At 53.6% G+C, this 20,369-nt stretch overlaps 8 protein-coding genes across 8 annotated transcripts; 2 read left to right on the forward strand and 6 right to left on the reverse strand.

Moving 5' to 3' along the window:
• Positions 1-500: 500 nt before the first annotated feature.
• Positions 501-2,019, reverse strand: CC84DRAFT_429805 (uncharacterized protein). The gene has a single exon (XM_018186214.1). The coding sequence runs from the start codon at positions 1,897-1,899 to the stop codon at positions 949-951; it is 951 nt and encodes a 316-aa protein (XP_018028936.1). The 5' UTR covers positions 1,900-2,019; the 3' UTR covers positions 501-948.
• Positions 2,005-3,047, forward strand: CC84DRAFT_429851 (uncharacterized protein). The gene has a single exon (XM_018186215.1). The coding sequence runs from the start codon at positions 2,141-2,143 to the stop codon at positions 2,618-2,620; it is 480 nt and encodes a 159-aa protein (XP_018028937.1). The 5' UTR covers positions 2,005-2,140; the 3' UTR covers positions 2,621-3,047.
• Positions 3,048-5,030: 1,983 nt separating this feature from the next.
• CC84DRAFT_1170034 (acyl-CoA N-acyltransferase) lies at positions 5,031-5,762 on the reverse strand. The gene has a single exon (XM_018179821.1). It carries the CDS (start codon positions 5,717-5,719, stop codon positions 5,171-5,173), a length of 549 nt encoding a protein of 182 aa, XP_018028938.1. The 5' UTR covers positions 5,720-5,762; the 3' UTR covers positions 5,031-5,170.
• Positions 5,763-9,650: 3,888 nt separating this feature from the next.
• On the forward strand, positions 9,651-12,117 carry CC84DRAFT_1264888 (small oligopeptide transporter; the record flags this gene model as incomplete). The annotated part of the gene is made up of 3 exons (XM_018185347.1): positions 9,651-9,825; positions 9,873-11,398; positions 11,446-12,117. The coding sequence occupies 3 exons, from the start codon at positions 9,651-9,653 to the stop codon at positions 12,058-12,060; spliced, it is 2,316 nt and encodes a 771-aa protein (XP_018028939.1). The 3' UTR covers positions 12,061-12,117.
• Positions 12,118-12,654: 537 nt separating this feature from the next.
• Positions 12,655-13,133, reverse strand: CC84DRAFT_1223684 (uncharacterized protein; the record flags this gene model as incomplete). The annotated part of the gene is made up of 2 exons (XM_018183513.1): positions 12,655-12,912; positions 13,116-13,133. The coding sequence occupies 2 exons, from the start codon at positions 13,131-13,133 to the stop codon at positions 12,655-12,657; spliced, it is 276 nt and encodes a 91-aa protein (XP_018028940.1).
• Positions 13,134-13,312: 179 nt separating this feature from the next.
• CC84DRAFT_1234316 (uncharacterized protein) lies at positions 13,313-13,882 on the reverse strand (the record flags this gene model as incomplete). The annotated part of the gene is made up of 1 exon (XM_018183811.1): positions 13,313-13,882. A coding segment is annotated over one exon (288 nt), but the record flags the coding sequence as incomplete, so codon positions are not given.
• A 1,444-nt stretch (positions 13,883-15,326) lies between these two features.
• CC84DRAFT_1158638 (SET domain-containing protein) lies at positions 15,327-16,304 on the reverse strand (the record flags this gene model as incomplete). The annotated part of the gene is made up of 1 exon (XM_018177057.1): positions 15,327-16,304. The coding sequence occupies one exon, from the start codon at positions 16,302-16,304 to the stop codon at positions 15,327-15,329; it is 978 nt and encodes a 325-aa protein (XP_018028942.1).
• Positions 16,305-18,162: 1,858 nt separating this feature from the next.
• On the reverse strand, positions 18,163-19,938 carry CC84DRAFT_429963 (uncharacterized protein). Its single transcript, XM_018186216.1, has 2 exons — positions 19,221-19,938; positions 18,163-19,169 (listed from the first exon to the last, which is right to left on the reverse strand). Exons 1-2 carry the CDS (start codon positions 19,825-19,827, stop codon positions 18,367-18,369), a joined length of 1,410 nt encoding a protein of 469 aa, XP_018028943.1. The 5' UTR covers positions 19,828-19,938; the 3' UTR covers positions 18,163-18,366.
• Between the last annotated feature and the right edge of the window lie 431 nt (positions 19,939-20,369).

The following is a 20,369-nucleotide window of genomic DNA, read 5'->3' on the forward strand; positions in this document are numbered from 1 at the left end:
GCATGGGCTTATCTGCCACTGGTGTTGGGTGAGCTCCGTGAATGGAGAGGAATAGGAAAGTTCCTCGTCTACGATAGGCATGATGAGATTTCACAGCTAATCGCAGAAGAAGCAGCAATCCTTGCTGACAACCTCGGACTGGTTGGCCAGCGGTTCGCCACACCTGCAGGGAAGGTGAAGTTTGCATTTGGGACTTTTGGCGAGATGCACCATTAGCCAGTTGGCGAGAAGAATTTCGCAATGTCCATCACTGAACATTGGGAGGAAAAGCCGGCACCTCAGGTTCACACTGTTCACCTTGGATAAGTCGATCCTGGTGAGCTCAAAGCGTGCCAGTAGTCTCATAGGATCATCCTCAACGCTACGTACGCAGAGTGGTTATAGTATGACAAGATCAACCTGATCGCCACACAGATTGCCCGCACTCTTCACCTTCTGCATCAATCTCGTGCTGTCGCATGCGCTCTACTACCAGGAAGATAATCCCGATATCTGTAAGTCTGGGGAGTACATCCACTACGATGTGTCGCACATGTTCACTAACACGGATGGACCAGAAATTGGGACCGCGATCGAGAGTAGGCTCTTCGGCCATCCCTGGCAAGCGAGTATGCACCCACAGCGAGGTGCTATGCATGTGCTGTGCACTTAGGATGAGGACCACCGTGGCAAAGCTCACTTCGCTAGTTACATCGAGCCAGCCTGGTGCTACGAGTTCTTGACCAAGGCAAAGTGGGAGCGAATTCGCAGTATTTCGCTAGAGAACAGTATGAATCGCTGCAACTGGCAAGCGATCCGAATGTACGCGGTGCCTGTCTATGCCCTATTCAGTCTACCAGTCCTGCACTTCTCCGTGCCCTGCGTCCACTGTGATCGAACCCACCTACACCAACGACACTCACATTCTATACCCCGCCTCGCCTCGCGCTGCCTCACCCCACCACGATTCTACCCGTCTAGGTACATATTCTCCCTATCATCCCACTCATCCGCCGTCACAAACTCACACAAGCTCCCCGCATCGTCTGCCTCATCCAGCATCTCGTTCTCCACTCTCTCTGCGATGAGCGGATACTGCTTGTCGAAAGACTTTGTGATATCGGGCCCGCCAACACGGCGTCTACGGTTCCCGGCGGTCGTTGAAGGATGCGGCGTCGCCAGGAGGGAGGAGAGTGTGACCTGGGCTATGTCAGCGCGTGTCGCACGTGGACGATTGGCGAGGGCAGAACGTACCATGCCGGACCCAGCTCGATCATCCGCCTCAGCTTTCACCAGAATCTCCTCACCCTCCTCCCCCGCCTCAACCTTGACCACAAAGTCCGGCCTCTGCTGCAGCGGCACCCACCGCCCCTTGTAGTGATACCCCTTGGTCCTAATCTCCTCCGCACGCTTGTCACTCGCCCTCTTCTGCCGCGCGAGCTCCTTCTTCTGCCACGCGAGCTGCTTCTCGTGGCGCTCGACTACGGCGCGTTGCTCGGGGGTCAGGGTGCTAGGATCGGGGAGGAGGGTGTTACGCGTGAGCATGGAGGGCTTCTGTGGGGGGTGGTCAGCTCGATGTGCGTTTGGGGGATGCGAGCGGTGATGCCGGGGGGGTTGCGTACCTTCTTGGGCTTTTGAGCGGGGTGCGACGTGAGATTTTTGGTGGCCCGGAAGGACTGAGGCAGCTCGAGCTGCTGAGTGGCCGGGTTCTTCGTGGTCGCGGACTTCACTGCAGGTTTCCTCGGTGCAGGTTTTTTTGCCGGAGTCCTCTTGGGCACGGCTTTCTTGACGGCGTTCTTCTTCGTTGGGGTCTTCTTCATCACCTTGGCCTGCGACAGCGTCATTGTCTTCGGCACGCTGAGTGTAGCCCTTTTTCCGGTCTGCGCCATCGTGTATGCTGTGCGTGTTGTCAACCACCATGCGAAGATGTTGTAGAAAGGCGTTGGGATCGTGCGAAAGCAGACCGAGAGAGGGGCCTTTGTGGTACAGACAGAAATCTCTTTTGACGCGTGAGGTACGCGCCACGCGTCTGTGTAACCGGGCTGCACGTGGTGAGTGTGAATGTGAACAGAATCATCGTCACACCTGCAAGCCCGACCTGGGTGCAACGCCGGTTTGCGATCCTCCGTGCATGTGATAGCAATTTGAAGAGGCCCAAACGATGATTCACATATATAGATGCGGCGAGTTCACATTTTCACACAATATGTGGGATGCTGGGTATCCGACGAAGTACCGACTTCAGACTCTTGCGACAGGCAAAACATTGTCAGAGCAGACGATTACCTCAATCGCTGTGAGCGAGGTACTGCCTGGAAGTCAGACCCGATTCCCCGGCTTAGGGTTCCTTGAATCGCCTTCCTCTGGTGCTCTTCATACACACGCTCATCAGAAGTCGCGTGAAGTCGCGTGTACGCGCTATCAAGCTCGACCAAGTCAAGAAGCGGCGACCTCTGCGCGCCGACCAGATATGAGGAAGAAGCACTTCGAAGCGCATTGTGCCCTATGCGTGTATTATGAATCAAAGCCGTCCCCCTCATGGCGTCAAAATGCTACACTGCCATACCCAGTTGGAGTGTGGGAGCGCTTAGAGAGAGGCTTTCCCCTTGCCAAGTCTAGCTATTGTTTGGCAGCTGTGTGAGGGTTGAATCGACGTTGTTTTCCACTTTTGAAGGCGGGAGCTAGGGCACTACAAGGGTAGCTAGAGCTTCCTTCGCTTCTGTAAATGGGAAGTTTGGAGGTGATGCTCTGGGTGAAAGCTGACCGCGAGCGAGCAAACTCACGCCAACGTGCCATAGGCAATAAGGCGTAAGAGCGTGTGTATGCCGTAACTTGCCCAGTCAGAAATGATGAACAGGCACAATCGAAACATGAAAGACAAATGAGGTGCTTCCTCATCACTCGGACATGCTGTCGAGTTGCTCCAAACTAGACAACCTCTTCCCAATCTTCTGTTCATTTCTTGCGAGCCAATCTCCCTACTCCAGCCGTGGCTTGGCAGTTACGGGAACTCGTCCTCGCTTTCGCTTCAAGCTTTAATAGCACGGATATCGTTAGTGTTATGCCGCTTTGCATAGTGCACGGCGCGATCTTAGTCGTAACTTAAACCTCATTTCCAACAGCCCATCCCTCATCTTGCTCTCACTTGGGATTGGAGGGAGTGGCGTTTCGATTGATGCTCGCCCTCCTCGCGCAGCTTGAGCCACTGAAGGTACTCAGCCAGGAAGCGCGCAGTGAGTGCGAGGGTGCTGGCGGCGAAGGGAGCCCTCTGCCACTCCTGGTAAGATATGGGCTCAGTCCGGTCGCCGTGAAAATATGCCGAAAAGTCGGCGGGCGTTTGTGTTGCTTGTCACCATCAGGCGGTCAACGAGCTCGGAGCGCACGCTCGCGGGGCGGTCGAGCATCGTTGTGACGTAGGCTAAGCTTGCGCTACAGCGTGGAGCCGTTCCAGGAGTTAAGGTCGCGCGTGAAGTCGTCTACCGCCATGGGAAAGCTATTACGGCAGACAAATAAAGATAATACGATGGATTAGAGATGGTAACTGATGATCCGCGAAAAAAATAAAAACATACAACAGCGGGGATTCGCCAGTGGTCACCCACCTGACTACTGATCCGCCGGTACAATGCTTATATATGGCTGAGCGGACGGGAAGCCTAGTTTTCATTGTCCTATGGTCGTATGTGCTATACAGGGTGAAATGTTTTCAATATATCCTATCATTTAGGCTCAGGTATTTCTATAAAATTACATTTTTCTTTAGGTAGTCCATCCTCCCCGCGAGTCACTCAGGCACTGTCGCACGCACGGCATCTACTGTAGGCACATTGGGACACAGAACCTTACGCCTGCACTCATCTTGGATTGATCTGCAAAAAATTGCTGTGCATATTTCGCATTCGCTAGGAATCTGGTCCATGAAGTTTTCAGTGGGAGGCCAGCACACGCACCCTATCCAATCCAACCCCCGTCGCACCAATGAGGCCAGCCTTTTTATAACTCGTAAACTTCATTTAAGGCAGCTGTAAACCCATAAATCAACATGCCGGATGCAGCTGAGCGTAAGCATCCTCAGATCGCTTCGTCACAGAGTAGCCCTGAGATCACGCGAATACTTTCACGTGCCGGCTAGAGAAAATGAGGAGGCTCTTATGCTAATTGTCATGAGGTGGTCTGGATCAAAAAAAGCAGCTGTGGTCAGGCTGCGATCGCTCGGAGAGAGGGTGACTACTTGAGAGATCCGACTGCATCGTCTACCTAATGGACCGCCAGTATACTCAGAATCGCAAGCAATCATGAAAGCATTTCATAATTTCCCGTGCTCATGGGACTATGTAGAATGACAGATCTTTTTTAAAGCTCCCGCAGTCGCGTGCGAAAGGGTGATCTATCTTGCTTCTTGACGCGGTAAAGCCAAATCACGGTGTCAAAACCCAAGCAGGAAGTATGGACGAGGAAACCTGGAACAACAAGGAAGAGTGTCCCCAGTCCGACATGGTAGGAGGGTAGAAGACGTGAATCAGCCCCGATATCTATTCTTGGAGCCCCACACAGCGAACGGGGTACTCTGGCCTGCGGAGTAACGCGGCCGATAAATCACAATTGTGCTATATATAGGAGTCGGGACTAGGAAATAAGACTGCTTGCTCGCCCTGAGCTTGAGCACTATGCCCCTCTATTGCAATCGAACGCAATTTATAAGTTAAATGAAGTCTCACAACCCAAGACACTTTTCGTGAACTAGAGCCGAATGAATGTGTCTGTCAAGTCCATGAGCACGATCCAGCATCCACATGGGAGTGATTTTGGAAGTACCCTGTCCATGCGAATACTTGCCACGGCCATGTCCAGGACTATGTGCTGTGTACTCGCTCTGAGAGAAGACACCATGGAACCTGCAAAAGCGTTGAGATCCGCAAATTATCGATTCCAGGCCACGAGGACCCACGAGTTTATGGTGCGGTAGACTTGCAAGCAACACTATAGGAGCATACGATTGCGAACAACCAACAGAGACTGCGAGTGTCAAGCATTGTATGGAAACGATTGTATGCAAACGCTGAGGTATTGATGAACGATATAGTGATCCTACGCTCCAGCATGGCGTAAGCCCAGCTTTCTAATCCAAACGATATCCCGCTTTTTTTTTTGGGCCGATAGGATCGTACGTGGAACAGCAATTTCGTATCCATCACTGTTCCTCCCAAAGCATACAACACCTAGTATAACCTGGCCGTACCAGATTCCTTTCTCCCTGATCGTGGTTCATCTTTTCCACGTGCTTCGGGCCAAGTGTCTCTGCTTCCACTTCTCTGAACCCGCGTTTGCGATAGTAGGGCGCATTCCACGTAATCTCACGGTATGTGGTCAACGAAACCCGTGGTTTGCGTCCAGTTGCGGCTGACAATTCCCGCGCCCAGTCAAGCACAGCCGCGATCAAAGTTAGTCCCACACCCTTTCCTTGGTATTCTCGAATAGTTGATATCTCGGCGATGTATAGGGTGGTGTCCATGGTGACGGCGGCGACAAAACCCACTGCCTTGCCATTGTCTTCTGCGATGTAGATCCGGCCATTGGAAAGCCAGGTTGAAAGTTGGTCTGGCGAAGCATGGCTTTCGCCGAGATCAGCGAGTTCTGGAATTGTCTTGAAGAGAGCAACGGCATCGAGTTCGATTATAGTCAGCGTCTTTTTGTCATCTTCAGTCGCCTCCCTAAGAGTATATTCGATCTTCAAGGCCATGGGCTGCGTTCTGGATCGCGGCCTGATCAGGTGTAACTGTTAAACGGCTCGAAGTCAAGTTGCGCCGAGTGGAGGACACAGTCATAGTACCCTAAACATGATTTGTAATCAATTACCCCGCTATCGATCTGCCCAGTCCAATACAAACGAGCAATTATGAGTCTTACTGTGGTCTACCCCAACTGTCACAGGCGTGACTCATATTCACACCATGGTATTGGCGTCTGATGAAAGCATTACGTGATTTCTCCTTCTTGCACAATCTTGGCAATCTTCTATACAGAAAGCACGCTCTTCCCTGAAAGTAGCCAAATGACATCAGTGTTACTACATGCAAGGCCAAGCCAAAGTAGAGCATACCTTCTATGGCTTTGCAAACGAGAAGATTCATGCAAAGTTTGAACGCCCACTACAACCCTCACGTTCCAGTTGTAGTTTACGAAGCAGAGACTTCGATGTTTAGAAACCCTCCAACCGCTGACGCAGTTTCTCCCAGGGCGACCACCTGGGATAGAGGTTGGATTTGCTTTTCTCCATAAACCCACCAGTATATGCCGGGAAATTGCTTTATCCAACCAGTCCACTCTCTTTGCATTGTTGTCTTCACGGTAACCAATGTCTAACTTGAGAGTTCTCTCTGGGGTATATCGGCAATTCACCCTAGCGACGCTGGTCAGCAATCTTTGACACTGGCCGAATACTGAGAAAAGGACCCTCCTCGGTAGCCATCATTCGCAAATACCTGAGAATACGGAGATCGGGTAGACAGGTAGACAGCTGGGCAGGTGTACTACCACTGGCTTAACTAGATCGGTCTCCGCGGCGATGATGTGTCCGATAAATAAGAGATCGTGTACTTTTCGGTACCACGAGATTGATAAAAAAAGGAACATCAAGTAGCCCAATTTCTCTTCAGTCTCTCTGTTAGTTGTAGGTCAAGTTTTTGAAAAATTGATCGATCCCGGCAAAGTCATCCATTCCGTTCTGACGACAGCAAATATCCGGCAAGTTTCGGGCAAATAAGTGGTCTCAAACTCAGCAGTGAAACTATAAAAATGGAGGAGGATGTTTTACAAAGAAGGCCGCGTATGCATGATGACTATACCGACCATATACACCCTGTCGCATTTAGCTGCGAGAACTAATCCGGTGATGCCGAGTATGCTTCTGATCCATGGCAATTTGCTGCTTTTCGCGTCGCGAGTGCGAAAGAGGCGAATATCTTGACAGCTTCAGCGTATTAGAACTGGGGATCCAGGTCGCAGGAGTGCGCGCACAAGCCATATGCCGGGCGGGCGCAACTCAGTTTGTCCAGGCCCGATGACAAGATGCAGGCGTGGCTTCTGGTTGAAGTCAAAGCGTTTGGCTCCAGCAATGCGTACCGCTCATTGTCGACTCAAGGAGGCGACGGTCGACAGAATTCGGGCTGGGCTGGTGGGTATGGGCGTCGACCACCGAGCGCTCCTGGTCAACAGGGGACCTATAAATACGGATACGAATACATGTGCATTAACTAGAATTTGGCACCAACAATAACGTGCTCGTTGAAAAAGAGAACATAATAAGAGGAAGAGAGTGCAGGTAAAACCGCGTCAACCCCTGTTTCCTAGATACCCGAGTACTTGTCTTTATCTAATCCATTGCGCATATTCAACGACATGCTCGTTGGGCAAGGGAAGTCTCAATAAGATGAAGTACGCACGTATGTAAGAATATAGGTTTTGTAATGAGACAGGTAGTTTATATTGGACATATTGGATAGAATATGTGTCACGAGTCATACAATTCTATATATTTGGGTCCAGTCTAGCAATGAACCACACGAGAATGGACGTTGAAGCTGAGGTACCTCGCTTGACACCCTATAGACTAGAGGAGCTTCTATAAGAAACGAAAGACACTAAAAATGGCCTCCCCTCACGGTATAGATCTCTCGAAATCTACCCGGCTCAATCTGAAGTAGTGATCCTCCAAAAGCGCCTCTCATTCACTTAGTTGCATATGCCGTCATGATACGCACCGAACCGGCTGGTGCAGTCGTGCCAAAAGAGCTGTGAAATCCACACTGGCAGGGTCCCGTCCAGCTGCCTGTAGTACCGCAGGAAGATCCAACATGCCCTCATGCGTCAGATTCGTGATCTTGACCCACAACTTCGGACCCTGTAGCTCTGGCCATACAGTCAGCATGCGGGGTTCGTCTTCTCGCTCCGTGGCTACGTAGACTGCTGGCCGGGAAAGACTCGCTGGGGGCAGCGAGCCGAAGAAAGGGCCGTCCTAATTGATGGTGGTGCGGATGCGAGGGTCATGACCAGCGGCAAATAACGGCGGCGGCACCGCCTAAACAGTGACCAGCTATGGACACTGCGCAGGTGCTCGGGGACTTTCGGGCCTGGTGTTGGAAGGGGATAAGCTGGGTCATAACAGTGGTGTTGCTCAGCTGATCAATGGTGAAGGACGCATCAGCGGCTCGAAGGTACGCATATGGGATTAACTCATCCAAGTCTGCGACGTTGGAAACATTGCTGCAGATTGCATGGTCATCAGGATAGGTTATGATATTGGTCTCTCCTGGGTGGTCGATGGTGATCACAATGAAGACCTCGCTGGCGATAGCAGAGGCAATGATGTTATAGTACAGGCGGGTGCTTCTGTAGCCAGAGTCCAGGAGTAGGATAGGGGCGTCATGAAGTAGCAAGTAGGTACTAGGATCATCATCTGCACACACCGGTAGGCTAGCCTCTAGCAAGTCAATGCGCTGAGCAAGCCGGAGATTCGATTGCCGGTGAACTCTCTAAGTTGGTGGGGTCAGGAGTGAAGAAGCCGTCACGCTTTTCGACCTGGTGAATGAATGGCTGGATTTCTACGAGCTATCTCTCTGAGGCTTAGTCTGCACCTTGATGTACTGCCTTTTGCTACCGCCCGCCTAACTCGGCTAGCAGAGTAATCTTTCGCCCAGTTTCAAAGGTATGTAGTTGCACAAAATTAACACTGGCGTGTAGCGTTCGCGCGCACGGGCTAAGTTGATCCAAGGGCCTAGCGACGGTGAACTCCATGTGGGGTCCGGCTGTGGGGGCGAGGACCGCGTAGCATACTGCAGGTATTCTGGCGCAACCGAAGTATCGTTCATGTACGTACAAGTGACGGTGAGACGAGGCACGGTCATTCTCTTCTCTATACCTACAGAGAGGTGTTGACCCATTGTCCATCGTCAAATATGCAGGTCGAAGATGCCATGGGGGTTCGGCGAAGGGTTTGGTGTCAACGTGATTTCGTACATTCATCACACGAATTCGCTATTCTTCAAGTTGAATTGTGCTTCCCTAGACATATCGATCGCGTTTTGGTGTTGCGTGGATAGCCACGCGTACCCCACCTTTCTGCTAGATTGCGCTACACTTGTTCGGTCTAGCGTAATAACGCCTCCGGCGATAAGCAACACCTGGGCACGCGCCCCTGTGCTTCCCTCCTATCCCAGGTACCTGAAAACCATCCGCCAGCGACATGAAGGCGCTCTAAGAGATCATGCAATGATATGGCCCCCAATGCGACTGCAAGGCCGAAGCATCCCGGACATACACTTTCAGCACAGTGGATGAATCATGCAAAGCATTGCCATAACGCCATGAATAGTATCAACATTACTTTTCAGTGGCGGCAGCGAGGCCTATGCATCCGAGCGAAGCCAGGAATTTCGCGGTGTCTATTGCTGTCACTGCGGCCTCAGGCGGGGATGTGAGATAAGGATCATTACCGAATCGGGAAGGTGATCCTGGATCCTTACAACCACTGATACGACAGCGACATGGGTGCGTACATAGTCGCTAATCCCGACTCTTATCTTTCATAACGTTTTCGTATAAGAAACTTGGCTCGCCTTGTCATGCACCAAGCTCCAGCGGCGGCTTGGTTTCTTACACAGCGGCTCGTCAACATGTCTGCACTGGAGGAGCACAAGGACCCAATCACCTCGGAGCCCGACCACGATGTCGAGAGCGGCCATGATGTCGACCATGGACATCTCAAGGAGTTGGAGGTCGACGTGGCCAAGGTGCTGGGCGATGATCAGTCTTTTGACTTTGACTCGGACCACTCTCCGTACCCCGAAGGTATGCCCATATGCGTTACGGTGCATCCTCACATCTGACTATCGTAGTGCGCGCCGTCGTGCCAGAAGTTGATGACCCCTCCATGCCAGTCAACACCCTGCGCATGTGGATCCTCGGCTTCATCTTCACCATGATTGGCGCCGGTGTTAACAACTTCTTCTCGCTGCGCCAGCCGTCCGTCCACATCGTCTCTCTGGTCGCGGAGCTGCTGGCTTTCCCCTGCGGCATCTTCCTGGCGCATGTGCTCCCCATCTGGAGCATCAACCTGGGGCCGCTCGGCAAATGGAGCCTCAACCCGGACCGTCACTTCAACATCAAGGAGCACTGTCTCATCACGATCATGGCCAACGTCTCGATCGCATGGGGCACTGCAGATGCCACTAGCGTCATCCAAGCTGCGCAAGCATTCTATGGCTTCAAGCTATCGGCGGGCTTCAAGATACTGGTCGTGCTCTGCTGCCAGATGCTCGGCTTCGGTATCGTGGGCCTGTGCAGGAGATGGGTCGTCGAGCCTGCCAACATCATCTGGCCCGGAACGCTCTCCATCTGCGCCCTGCTAACGACACTGCATTCGCGCGCCAACGCCGTCGCCAACGGCTGGAAGATCTCCCGCATACGGTTCTTCATGATCGTCATGACGGGTGCGTTCGTCTGGTTCTGGTTCCCCGGTCTGATTTTCCAGGCACTCAGCTTCTTCACATGGGTATGCTGGATAGCGCCAAACAACCGCATCGTGAACCACCTCTTTGGCATGCAGACAGGACTCGGCCTGTCACCGATTACCTTCGACTGGACCCAGGTTGCGTACAACACCAATCCTCTCTTGTCGCCTTCGTGGGCGGCCTTGAACGTCTTCCTTGGATTTGTCGGTGCGTTCTGGATCGTGGTCCCCGCCATCTACTACACCAATACCTGGTGGACTGGATACCTCCCCCTCATGTCCGCGGATGTTTATGATCGCTACGGCGCCGACTACAACGTGAGCATGATGATCAATGCGGACGGCACCTTCAACGAGACCGCGTACCAGGACTATTCACCACCATTCCTTGGCGCCTCCTTCGCTTTCGTGTACGGCCTCTCATTCGCAGCCATCACGTCCGTCCTTGTCCATGTGGCGCTCTGGCATGGCGGAGACCTTATCGATGCATGGAAAGGGCGGACAAAATTGGACATCCACGCGCGCCTGATGCAGTCATACAAGCAGACCCCTTGGTGGATGTACGCTGCCATTGTCGTCATCATGACTGTCCTCTCTATTGTCATGGTCGAGGTCTACGACACCAAGCTTCCAGTGTACGGGGTGTTCCTGGCGCTGGTGATCCCTGCGGTCTACATGATCCCATGTTGCATCATCCAGGGCATCACAAACGTCGACGCCCAGCAGCTGAACGTGCTCTCAGAGTTCATCGGCGGCTACATGTTCCAGGGCCGGCCACTCGCCAATATGATCTTCAAGACGCTGTCGCAGGATGTGGTCCAGCAGGGCCTCTACTTTGCGCAGGACATGAAGCTCGGTCACTACATGAAGATCTCGCCGCAGCTGGTGTTCGCAGCGCAGGCCAGTGCGACGGTAAGTTTAGTACTCACACTGGTCAAATTCACACTGACAAGCACCAGATTCTGGGAGCTCTTACGCAAGTCGGCACCACGACCTGGATGCTTGGCAACATCGACAAGATCTGCACGTACGACCAGCCCGACCGCTTCTCGTGCCCTCAGGGCAGAACGACGTACTCTTCGTCGGTCATCTGGGGCCTCATCGGACCCAGCCGCCTGTACTCCGTCGGGCAGATTTACTCTGGCCTCTGCCATTTCTTCTGGATCGGCGCCCTGATGCCGATCGTGACCTGGTACGCGTACAAGCGCACCAATATCGGCTGGCTGCGATACGTCAATTGGCCACTCATCTTCGTCGGCACCTACAATGTCCCGCCCGCCACCGGCATCAACTACAGCTCGTGGTGGCTCGTCAACTTCCTTTTCAACAGCCTCCTGTTCCGCAAAGCCTTCGCCTGGTGGACCAAGTACAACTACATCCTGGCTGCCGCGCTGGACACCGGGACTGCCTTCTCGGGCATCATCATCTTCTTCGCCGTCAGCTACAGCGGCGCGGTGTTCCCGGACTGGTGGGGCAACACGGTGTTTGTGAACACCGCGGACGGCGACGGCGTGCCTTACTTGGACATGCCGGCTTCGGGATACTTTGGGCCGGCGAATGGAACGTGGAGCTGATCAGAGACGGTGGACGGGTTGTGGGGAGAACAAGGCTTTAGTTATTCGTAGATCAGCATAAAACAAGCCAAGCCGACATGCAACTTACTTCCTGGACACACATGCCTGAACTTCCGGACGTACCGCCAAAAACCAATCCTAGTCGTTGACCCTCCCTCGGTTTACAGCATCCTCGCTGTGCTTGAAATCGCCTTCGGACATCATCATCGTCTCAAGTCAGCGTATACTGGATCACCATCCAGCATCTGGATGCACTTAGCAATTCTTTGTCTACCACTATCTTCTAGCTGCTGACTGGTGTTGGCTTCGCCGACGAGTCCAGATGGAACTTATACGCCGAGGCCAGGTTGCCAAGCGGTAGACCTGCTGAAAGCGTTTGATTGTCTGTTGCAGGCGGTAGTTGCAAAGACGGAAGTGGGGACTCTCTTTACTGTTGGTCGGTAGTCCTGTTGCAAACATCCAGACGTCGGTTGCTTGTATCTGCTTGGGACTGCGTGTCTGCACGTAGATAGGCAGTCTGGTATTGAGGTCCGGCAAATCGAGTATCAGAGCCACGGCGTCCTTTGTGGTAGTGGCGGGCGAATGCGCAGCCGTTTAGCCGGACAGACCCGCCGCGTTCGCCAGACGAGACCACGAAGACGCGAATTCGTTCTTCAGATCAAACATGGCCATCAGTCCTCCGCTCTTGGTTGACGAGTCCACTGCCTTTAGGAAACTCATCACGTACGCCTGCGCGAGCTTCGAAAGGGCGCCGGCGAATCCGAACAGACTGGCAGTCATGACCACGTTCGAGTCGGGCAGGTATCCCAGTAGCAGTGTAGTCTGATTACTGAACGGGAACGCCTGTTCCAGCTGCACAATGGCATTAGAAATCTGTCGAATTTGGTAGCGAAGTCATTGTAGGATCGTGCTTTGATTTCGTTGTTTTGGCGGGGAACCTGCTGCCCTCGTGGCCCTGCTCTTACGACAGACGCCGTTGAGACTGATTCCTATGGAAGGTTTTTCTGGCCGGGGCGATGAATGACCCCATCTCTGCATATATTTTATCAACGTACCATAGAGAAAAACTCCATATTGGAACGAGTAAGATGTTGCAGACATAGTCAAAGTCCTCGTAGACCTTGAGTGGGTGCAATTCCGACATAATGTACTCAAGGGCATTGCATCGACTACGGTCTATGCTGGCTAACTATTGTCAGTAACCTTCATCTCCATCAAGGCAAGTCGAGAGTGTACATGTAATTGCCTAGTGGATTGGTAGGTCTAATGTTTGGTTCCAACCTTCACTTCCTTTAATTGCCAAAGCCGTCGCTTTCTCGAATTCTTCGCCCGTGTGAAACACTCGAGAGATACAGATCCACAGCATTAGGTCTCGGCAGTAGAAAGATGGGATCGGGACACTACGTCTCACATTGGTAATCCAGTCCCTGACGTCACGCTCAATCACCTCTGCGTTTTCAAGCTCGTCGTAATCAACAAGCACTGCTATTTTTGTGAACATCTCCAAGCTTACAGTAGCTGGGACATGACGTGTTCAGACGTGGAATATGTTTAGAAGAATGAGGCGAGCTTCTTCGTCCCAATCTCTAGCTAAGATATGGTATTGTCCGTCTGATGGATTTTTCAAGGCTTCAATAAACTCCTCTTTTGTCAATGTGCGCCTGAACCATGGCGAGGCTAACATTAAGTGGCGAGACGAGACAAGATAGTGAATCTCGTCATCCTCCGAATTGGTCGGCTCAAAGGCGGGCTCAGCTAGTTCGACGTTGGAGTTTTCTACTCCGCCGTCGACTGTTGATGCTGGTTCTGGATCGTGGACAAGCTCCTGCTCTCTAGAGAAGGCTCCGTAGGAAGGCTCAGCGCGCCCACCATTATCCTTTGGAATGCTCCGGCCAGCGCTGTTGCTAGAAGCTCTAGTGCGCTTTCTGGCTTTCTTCTCCTTCTTTGATAGCTTCGTCCACTCATCCTTAGAAGGTTGAGTGTGTATCCTTTGGTGTTCCTCTTCCAGCTCGGCAAAGTCAGTATCGGAGAGTCTGAGGGTCTCGTCCTAAGGGGCAAAGATTGTACAGGGACGCTTCAGTACAATGACTGTATCTGCAAATGGATCGACATGATATATGACTGATGGCATGGTGGTGCTTATTCATTATCATAGTGGATATAAGGGGTATGCATGTTTAATACGACCTTTGATTAGGCTATGCGGCGTATTATAGTATTCCGGCTGCCTATTGTATGCCTTGGCAGGCGGCTTGTAGCAGGAAGTGTTGTCACTTTGGGAACTTGACCATGATTGGACAATCACATTTTACTGGTCTATGGCGACGAATTGCGATAATGTAAAGCTCCCTTGTTTGGTGTGGATCCTTGGCCACCTATTTTGAGACGTTCGTGTCGTGGCCACCACTGATGGGAAGGGGTGTATACCCTAGTCCGATCCACGGGCCAGTACTCTGCAGCGTCTGCATTCCTGTGTCAGTCAGCGCGGTGCTGTTCCGTTTCTGTGTTACAGTATCCTTATTGATAGTGTGTCGCGGTTTACCCTGTTAACCTCAACACCATGGCTCGGTCCAGCATCGCTTACCCATGCTCTGTACTACATCGCTTCACGCACACATATATATACCACAATAGCTAGTATTCAATCAATCTTCAGTGCCTAACAATTTCTTCTGCCCAACGTGCGGTTTATCCTCAACCGCAACATAGTGCCATCTAACGTCGTGGACATGACTACTTAAACTTGGTTATCTCCTACGTACCTACTTCATCTTTGTCTGGTCCAAATATTTAGTATGGAATTGGGATATATCCTTTCCACGTTCTGCTAGAGTTGCAACCATATCTGAGTGCGGGAATAACGAACGAATAGACTCAAAAAAGGCGAACGAATGCACTCGAGTGCCCCTGCTCACGCTAAAGATTTGCATTGATAAAGCGAACAATTGGCCTGTTTATTTACGGCATAACCGCCAGCGCAGGCTCAATCGACGTGGCTTAACTTGCTACACTAGGTTGCGAAGTTGCAGCGCTTCGCAACTCAAGACACCTTTAATCCCTTTGATCATCGAAATCAGGGGATCAAGGGTCGCTCATCCAGCGTTTCTCGGGGGATTCAGGGCCATAGCCGTTAATCCTTTCGCCATCGATGAAAGTTAGGGCAGAGTGTATCTGCGAAAATAGCTCTAGAGCCTTCACTGAAGACGCCGCGGCTTCTTGTTCTTGCCACAACTGAGTCAATCTGCAGAGTTTTTCAACACTTTCCCTCATCTCCTCCAAAGCCAATCTTCGAAACTCTGGGTATCCAGGCTATACGGAATCTCGTCCACCGTCGTTGCCCACTTCGTGGACATGCCATAATATTTATGGGTAGCGGGGTTGACGACGAACGCTCCGTACTCTGCTACATCGGGGCTGTCGTTTCCGAGGCTGGTTTCGTACAGGCGCAAACACCTCTCGGCGAAGACGCGCGCCCTCGCTAGATCTCCGTTCGCGACCGCAATCTGGAAGGCATCGGGGTATGCGCGGGTCAAACCGCCCTCAGCTATGGTAGTCTTCTTCCAGATTCGAACCTGCTCGTCGACGTAGCTGAGCATCTTCTGCGCAGGCTTGACAAGGCCTTTAATACCGCGCTTTTCAATGATGTCATCAATCGCGTGGATCCGATCCAGGGCCGCGTCGTTGCACTTGCTCTCCCCCAGCGGCAAGCAGCACAGCTGACACGCGCAAAGAAATCCAAAGTTGTGCAAAAGCTCGTCTTGGCGCGCCTGGCGATTCCGGAGGGTGGCCAGATACGATATTGTGATTTCTTCCCCCTTACGGATATCTCGTATAGCGTGGATTGTGAGCTGGTTGAGATTTTCGTTCCAACAGTGCACCGCGTTGCCGTCGCAAGCGTGATTTATGCGGCATGCCTGCAAGAAGATGCCTCCAGTGTCGAGGTTTGGGCCCATGGGCAGTGCGTTCGTTCGTAAGATGCCGTACCACGTTTCCAAAGGATTGATGCCGCCATAAACATTGGCCATGGAAAAAAATTCTTGTCTGTCATATTTGCTGAGAGAACTGACTTGATCGAGAATGCAAGTGCGGAGCTGTTGGATGGATGTGATGTTTTGACTTATCGTGATGATGGGCTTCTCAGACATGACCCGTGTACCCTTTGTAATGTCCGTAAGCGCAACGACGCCTCTGCCTTTTCCGGGTATGTGCTCCACAGCGTATATTTTCTCAGGTGTGCCTTGCATCCCCCAGAGAAGAGTGCTCGTGATAATGCCCATTGTGCGCAAAGGACCTGCTGAAATCGACGGATCTCAGCAGGTCTTATTTCAGCAGGTCCTTTGCGCAAGGGTCTACATGTCTGTCGCGTCTCAACCCTGTGCCAGCGCGGGGTTGTCAAGCCAGGGCTGGCGCTTTAACTAAGCTTTTCACAAGGTATTGCTGTCACACGCTTTACATACATCGGAACATTCCGCCAGGATAAGCCGTCATGTGGATAGTCTTTGATCAGGGAATCCTTCCAAGTCACTGCTCTGATCCTGGCATTCATTAAGAGGAAGCTTCGCAGTCAACTGCAAAAGTCGGTAATACCCCTATATTATAGCAGTCCAATTTTTTCAAGCTGCAAGTGCGATGCCGAATAGTGGTTGCACGACACAGGGCGACAGCAGTATTGACGTCTGTGTTGCGATAATGGAATGGAAGCTTCGCAGCTGCCTGGCAAGCCTATAGGCAATTCGCGCAGTAGGTGGCGTAGAGGCGCTGCCTGCTCCAACGCTCCAACTGCTAACTGCACCGGCGTTGCTGCAGAGGTGGCGCCTAGGCTAGGTGCGTCGATGGGCGGAAGGAGCTCGCGATGCAGCTGGCGTTCTCCGCAGGGCTCGTTGAGGGGTGTTACTATTGCCGGGCGGCGGAGAGGCGCTATGGTGGGATGGGACGGCGGTGGCAGTACGGTTATCCACCTTAATAATAGTGCCATCTAACATCGCGAACATTAATATTGGCTGTGTACTCTGGCAAGAAACCATATCATCTCTCAATCCCGAGATTTCCCAACAAACAAAGGTTTAGGCAAGTCTATTAAGATCATGCCAGAAAGCTGCATGGACGCCGCAAAGATTGACATACTAGAAGGAATAACTCGTGGTGACACTAAAGGCGAGCGGGGACGACGTGTACATTGGGCTCTCAGACGTCATGTGATCGCTCTCCCGCTGAAAGACATTCTCCAAGGACAAGTAGAGAGACTTTTCTTCTCCTAATAAGAATTATCATCCCTAGATGACTTGACTTCCAATGCCTCCTAAATATTAACCTCACACCTCGCAGCCGCGTACATGCTGAGTGCCAACGTTAGATGTGGACCACGAGAATAGCGTATGAACTGTGGGTACTAGAGTGCGGATTGAGTGTCCAACCTTAGTTCTGAGAATGAAGAAGAGGGGGATCGGTCTCTGTAAGACGCGCGGCCGCACGGAGGACAAGGTAGAACAGAAGATGCAGGACGATGGGCGGTGTGGCGAGATGGCATGTGCAATGTGACCTTGTCCAGATGGTCCAGCTGTCAACAAAGCGTAAGGAGGTAAGCACACTCCTGCGCAGGGAAGGTCGTAATGGTATGGCGAATTGCGATGTGATGGGACGAAGCGGACGGCCGGAGTGGGAAGGCAAATGTTGCTGGTCGGCTCGCAGCGAAATGTGCGCGCAATTCAAAAGGTCTTGTATTCCAGACATATATCCAAGAAATCATAAGGAGTATCATCACGGGTCATTCAATCGTACCCCGCTCCGGTCATATCACAGGCAGCGGCCAGCTCGTGGGCTGGCACGACTTCCCTCTGCTGCCGCTCATACGAGCTGCCCTTCTCTGTCACCGTATGTTCAGTGTCAGAGACCGCTGTAGCGCGTCTCAGGGCTCGTCTCTTCGGCCAGGTGCGTGTGCGAGTTGTTCATCGCGCGGGGTTCGTCCTTGTTCAAGTCGAATGGTCGTGGTGCATGAGCGCCTGCTCGTTTCGCACGTGTTATCAAGTCCACGAAGCCGATTCCCGCGCGCTCCGCCAGCGCCAAGTAAATGTCTATCAGATCTTCCTGGGGCAAGTCGAGTAAATAGGGGTGTGCGGGCCCGTGTCGATGCCAAACAGGTCTGCCTCTGACGAGTCGAGTGAGCGAGTTGGCGCGTGTGTCGCGCGACGGCTCGATTTGCAGGTATCGTCGAGGGAGAAAGACCGTGTCTCTTTCGTTGCTGAAGGAGGGGTGTGACGCTCCGAGGTGAGGTATTTGTCGTCTCAGCTGGAATGGCGGCGTGTCCGCTCACCAACCCGCCTCCAATGGCACCGACTGCGCCCGCCGCGTGCCCTGCACCGAACTCCCTGTCTGTAACCACCTGGCAAGCAGCATATCTTTCAAGGCTTCGACCCTCCTCTCCACCTCTTCGCCCTTCTCCCAGCAAACCCTCTCGCATTCTTCCCCGACAACGTCCACCAACGCATCTGCCTTCTCTCTCAATTCTTCCAGTCCGACATCGCACACCCTTCTCACGTCCATCAGCGCGTCCTCCCGCAGCACGGCGAACTCGACGCGTTGTTCCTCCAGCTGCTCCTGCATGTCGACGTCGGCGGCGTCGCGCAGGTAGAGGACGTGCGCGTGTGATTCCGAGGTGAGTTCGGACGCAAGGGCGGTGGCATGTTCGTGGAGATGGGTGGCGAGGAGCGCGTGGAGGGGGGCAAGTGGGTGCGGCGGCGATGCATCTACCGGTGGAGGTGGTGATTTGTTCGCTGTGCGAGGTGGGGAATGTTTTGGCGGCTTGGGCGCGTACGTCGGCGGGGGTTCGTGTGCCGGTGACGATGCGGGCGCTCTCGACGGCTGGGTCGGCACGGCGAGCAGGCGCGTGAGCATGCCTGGGAGCACGGCGTTCAGTGCGTCGGGCAGCAGCCTTGCGACGGCAGCCTCGATGGCGGCATTGACATGGTGCGGCGGCGGCGGCGAGGACAGGGGCAGCCGCGGGCTTGGGCTGGCTGTTGTCGTGGTCGCCTTCTCCGTGGGCGATCCGGGATCGACTGCGGCGTCGACGAGGAGGCGCTTCGGCGGTGGTGCTTGCGGCGAGCTGGGAAGTGCTGCGGACGTCAGTCAACGGTGCAGAGTGATCTGCTCTGTTGTACACGTACACTGCCGCGAGCGCTTCAGCGACGCGTCTTCATATGTCGGAGGGGCCTCGACCGAGTCCACGGGGACGAAGACGGCCCAGTCTGCCTCTGCATACAAGCCAGTACCCACAGGGAAGCCAGCCAGCTGCTTCGACGCGTCCACCAGACTCAGGAACTGCGCAGATTTCTTCGGATTCAGCCACGCGTAGTCGAACGTGACTTGCAGCGCGGTGGCACGGGCGAGGACGGCCAGCTGCTCGCACCGCGCGTCGGCGTGGTCAATCTCTCCCAGCTGCCGCCTCCAGCGGACGGCGCACGGCTGCTCCGCCTGTAGAGCCAGCAGCCGGAGGTCGCGCCCGTTGTTGCGCGCGATCTGCTGGCGGAGGTGCTCTGGAGGCGCTTTCGCGTCGTCGAGCGTGGCGGATGCCAGCTTGTCTGCATCGTGAACGAGGGTGACGTGCCCGTCACCATCGAGGCCGGCAAACTTGGCGCTAAAGTGCAGCTCGACCGCCGCCTGCTGCCGGAGCTCATCAACCTTGACTACCAACGAGCACAGCCACCGGGCATGTTTGTGCGGGACGGACACAAGGGCAGGAATGCCGCCGGGGCGGAAGACAAAGTGTGACATTGTCAATTCTACACAGCGCTATGTACTTCGCAACTCACCAGTCAATGTCCTCCTCGCGCGAACAGCGCACCAGGAGAACCCCCCCACCCGGGCTTGTGTGCAGAGCAGCCCTGGCTCTGTTGTCGCGCCCCGGCTCGTCGCGCGCTGCCAGGTCGCCGTGGTTGCCCCGCCCGGCCCAAAAGAGCAGCACCCCCAAGACGGAGTCGCGCAGCCGTGCGCAGCGTCAAGGGCCTTGTGTGTGCGCAAGGATGGTGCGCTGAGATGGGACAGCGGGCGGTGCGAGGACAAGCGATGCAAGGCGGCGTGCAGGAGCCAACGCCGCTGCGCAGAGGATGCAAGTCGCTGAGCCCGGCCTACAAGAGCGTCGCCCCCTCGACGGTGCTGCGCGGTGCGCGGCGAAGAGGGCCTTGTGGAGTCGCAAGGAAGGCGGGTTGGAGTAGGGCAGCGGGCGGCGCGAGGAGCAGCGATCGGCGACAGCGGAGAGGCGGAGGTGAGTTCGTGAGGGCCGACTTGGATGATGCGCGAGGTTCGGAGATGGGTGT

The sequence above is a fragment of the Paraphaeosphaeria sporulosa genome, assembly GCF_001642045.1.
Source record: "Paraphaeosphaeria sporulosa strain AP3s5-JAC2a unplaced genomic scaffold CC84scaffold_19, whole genome shotgun sequence".
In the NCBI taxonomy this organism is placed as follows: Eukaryota; Fungi; Ascomycota; class Dothideomycetes; order Pleosporales; family Didymosphaeriaceae; genus Paraphaeosphaeria; species Paraphaeosphaeria sporulosa.

Bases quoted from the DNA above. Each gene is read 5' to 3' on its own strand.
- CC84DRAFT_429805 (XM_018186214.1), bottom strand. From the start codon at position 1,899: ATGGTGGTTGACAACACGCACAGCATACACGATGGCGCAGACCGGAAA.
- CC84DRAFT_429851 (XM_018186215.1), top strand. From the start codon at position 2,141: ATGATTCACATATATAGATGCGGCGAGTTCACATTTTCACACAATATG.
- CC84DRAFT_1170034 (XM_018179821.1), bottom strand. From the start codon at position 5,719: ATGGCCTTGAAGATCGAATATACTCTTAGGGAGGCGACTGAAGATGAC.
- CC84DRAFT_429963 (XM_018186216.1), bottom strand. From the start codon at position 19,827: ATGTCACACTTTGTCTTCCGCCCCGGCGGCATTCCTGCCCTTGTGTCC. The intron at 19,170-19,220 runs GTACGTGTACAA...TGACGTCCGCAG, and splicing joins GCTGAAGCGCTCGCGGCAGT to CACTTCCCAGCTCGCCGCAA.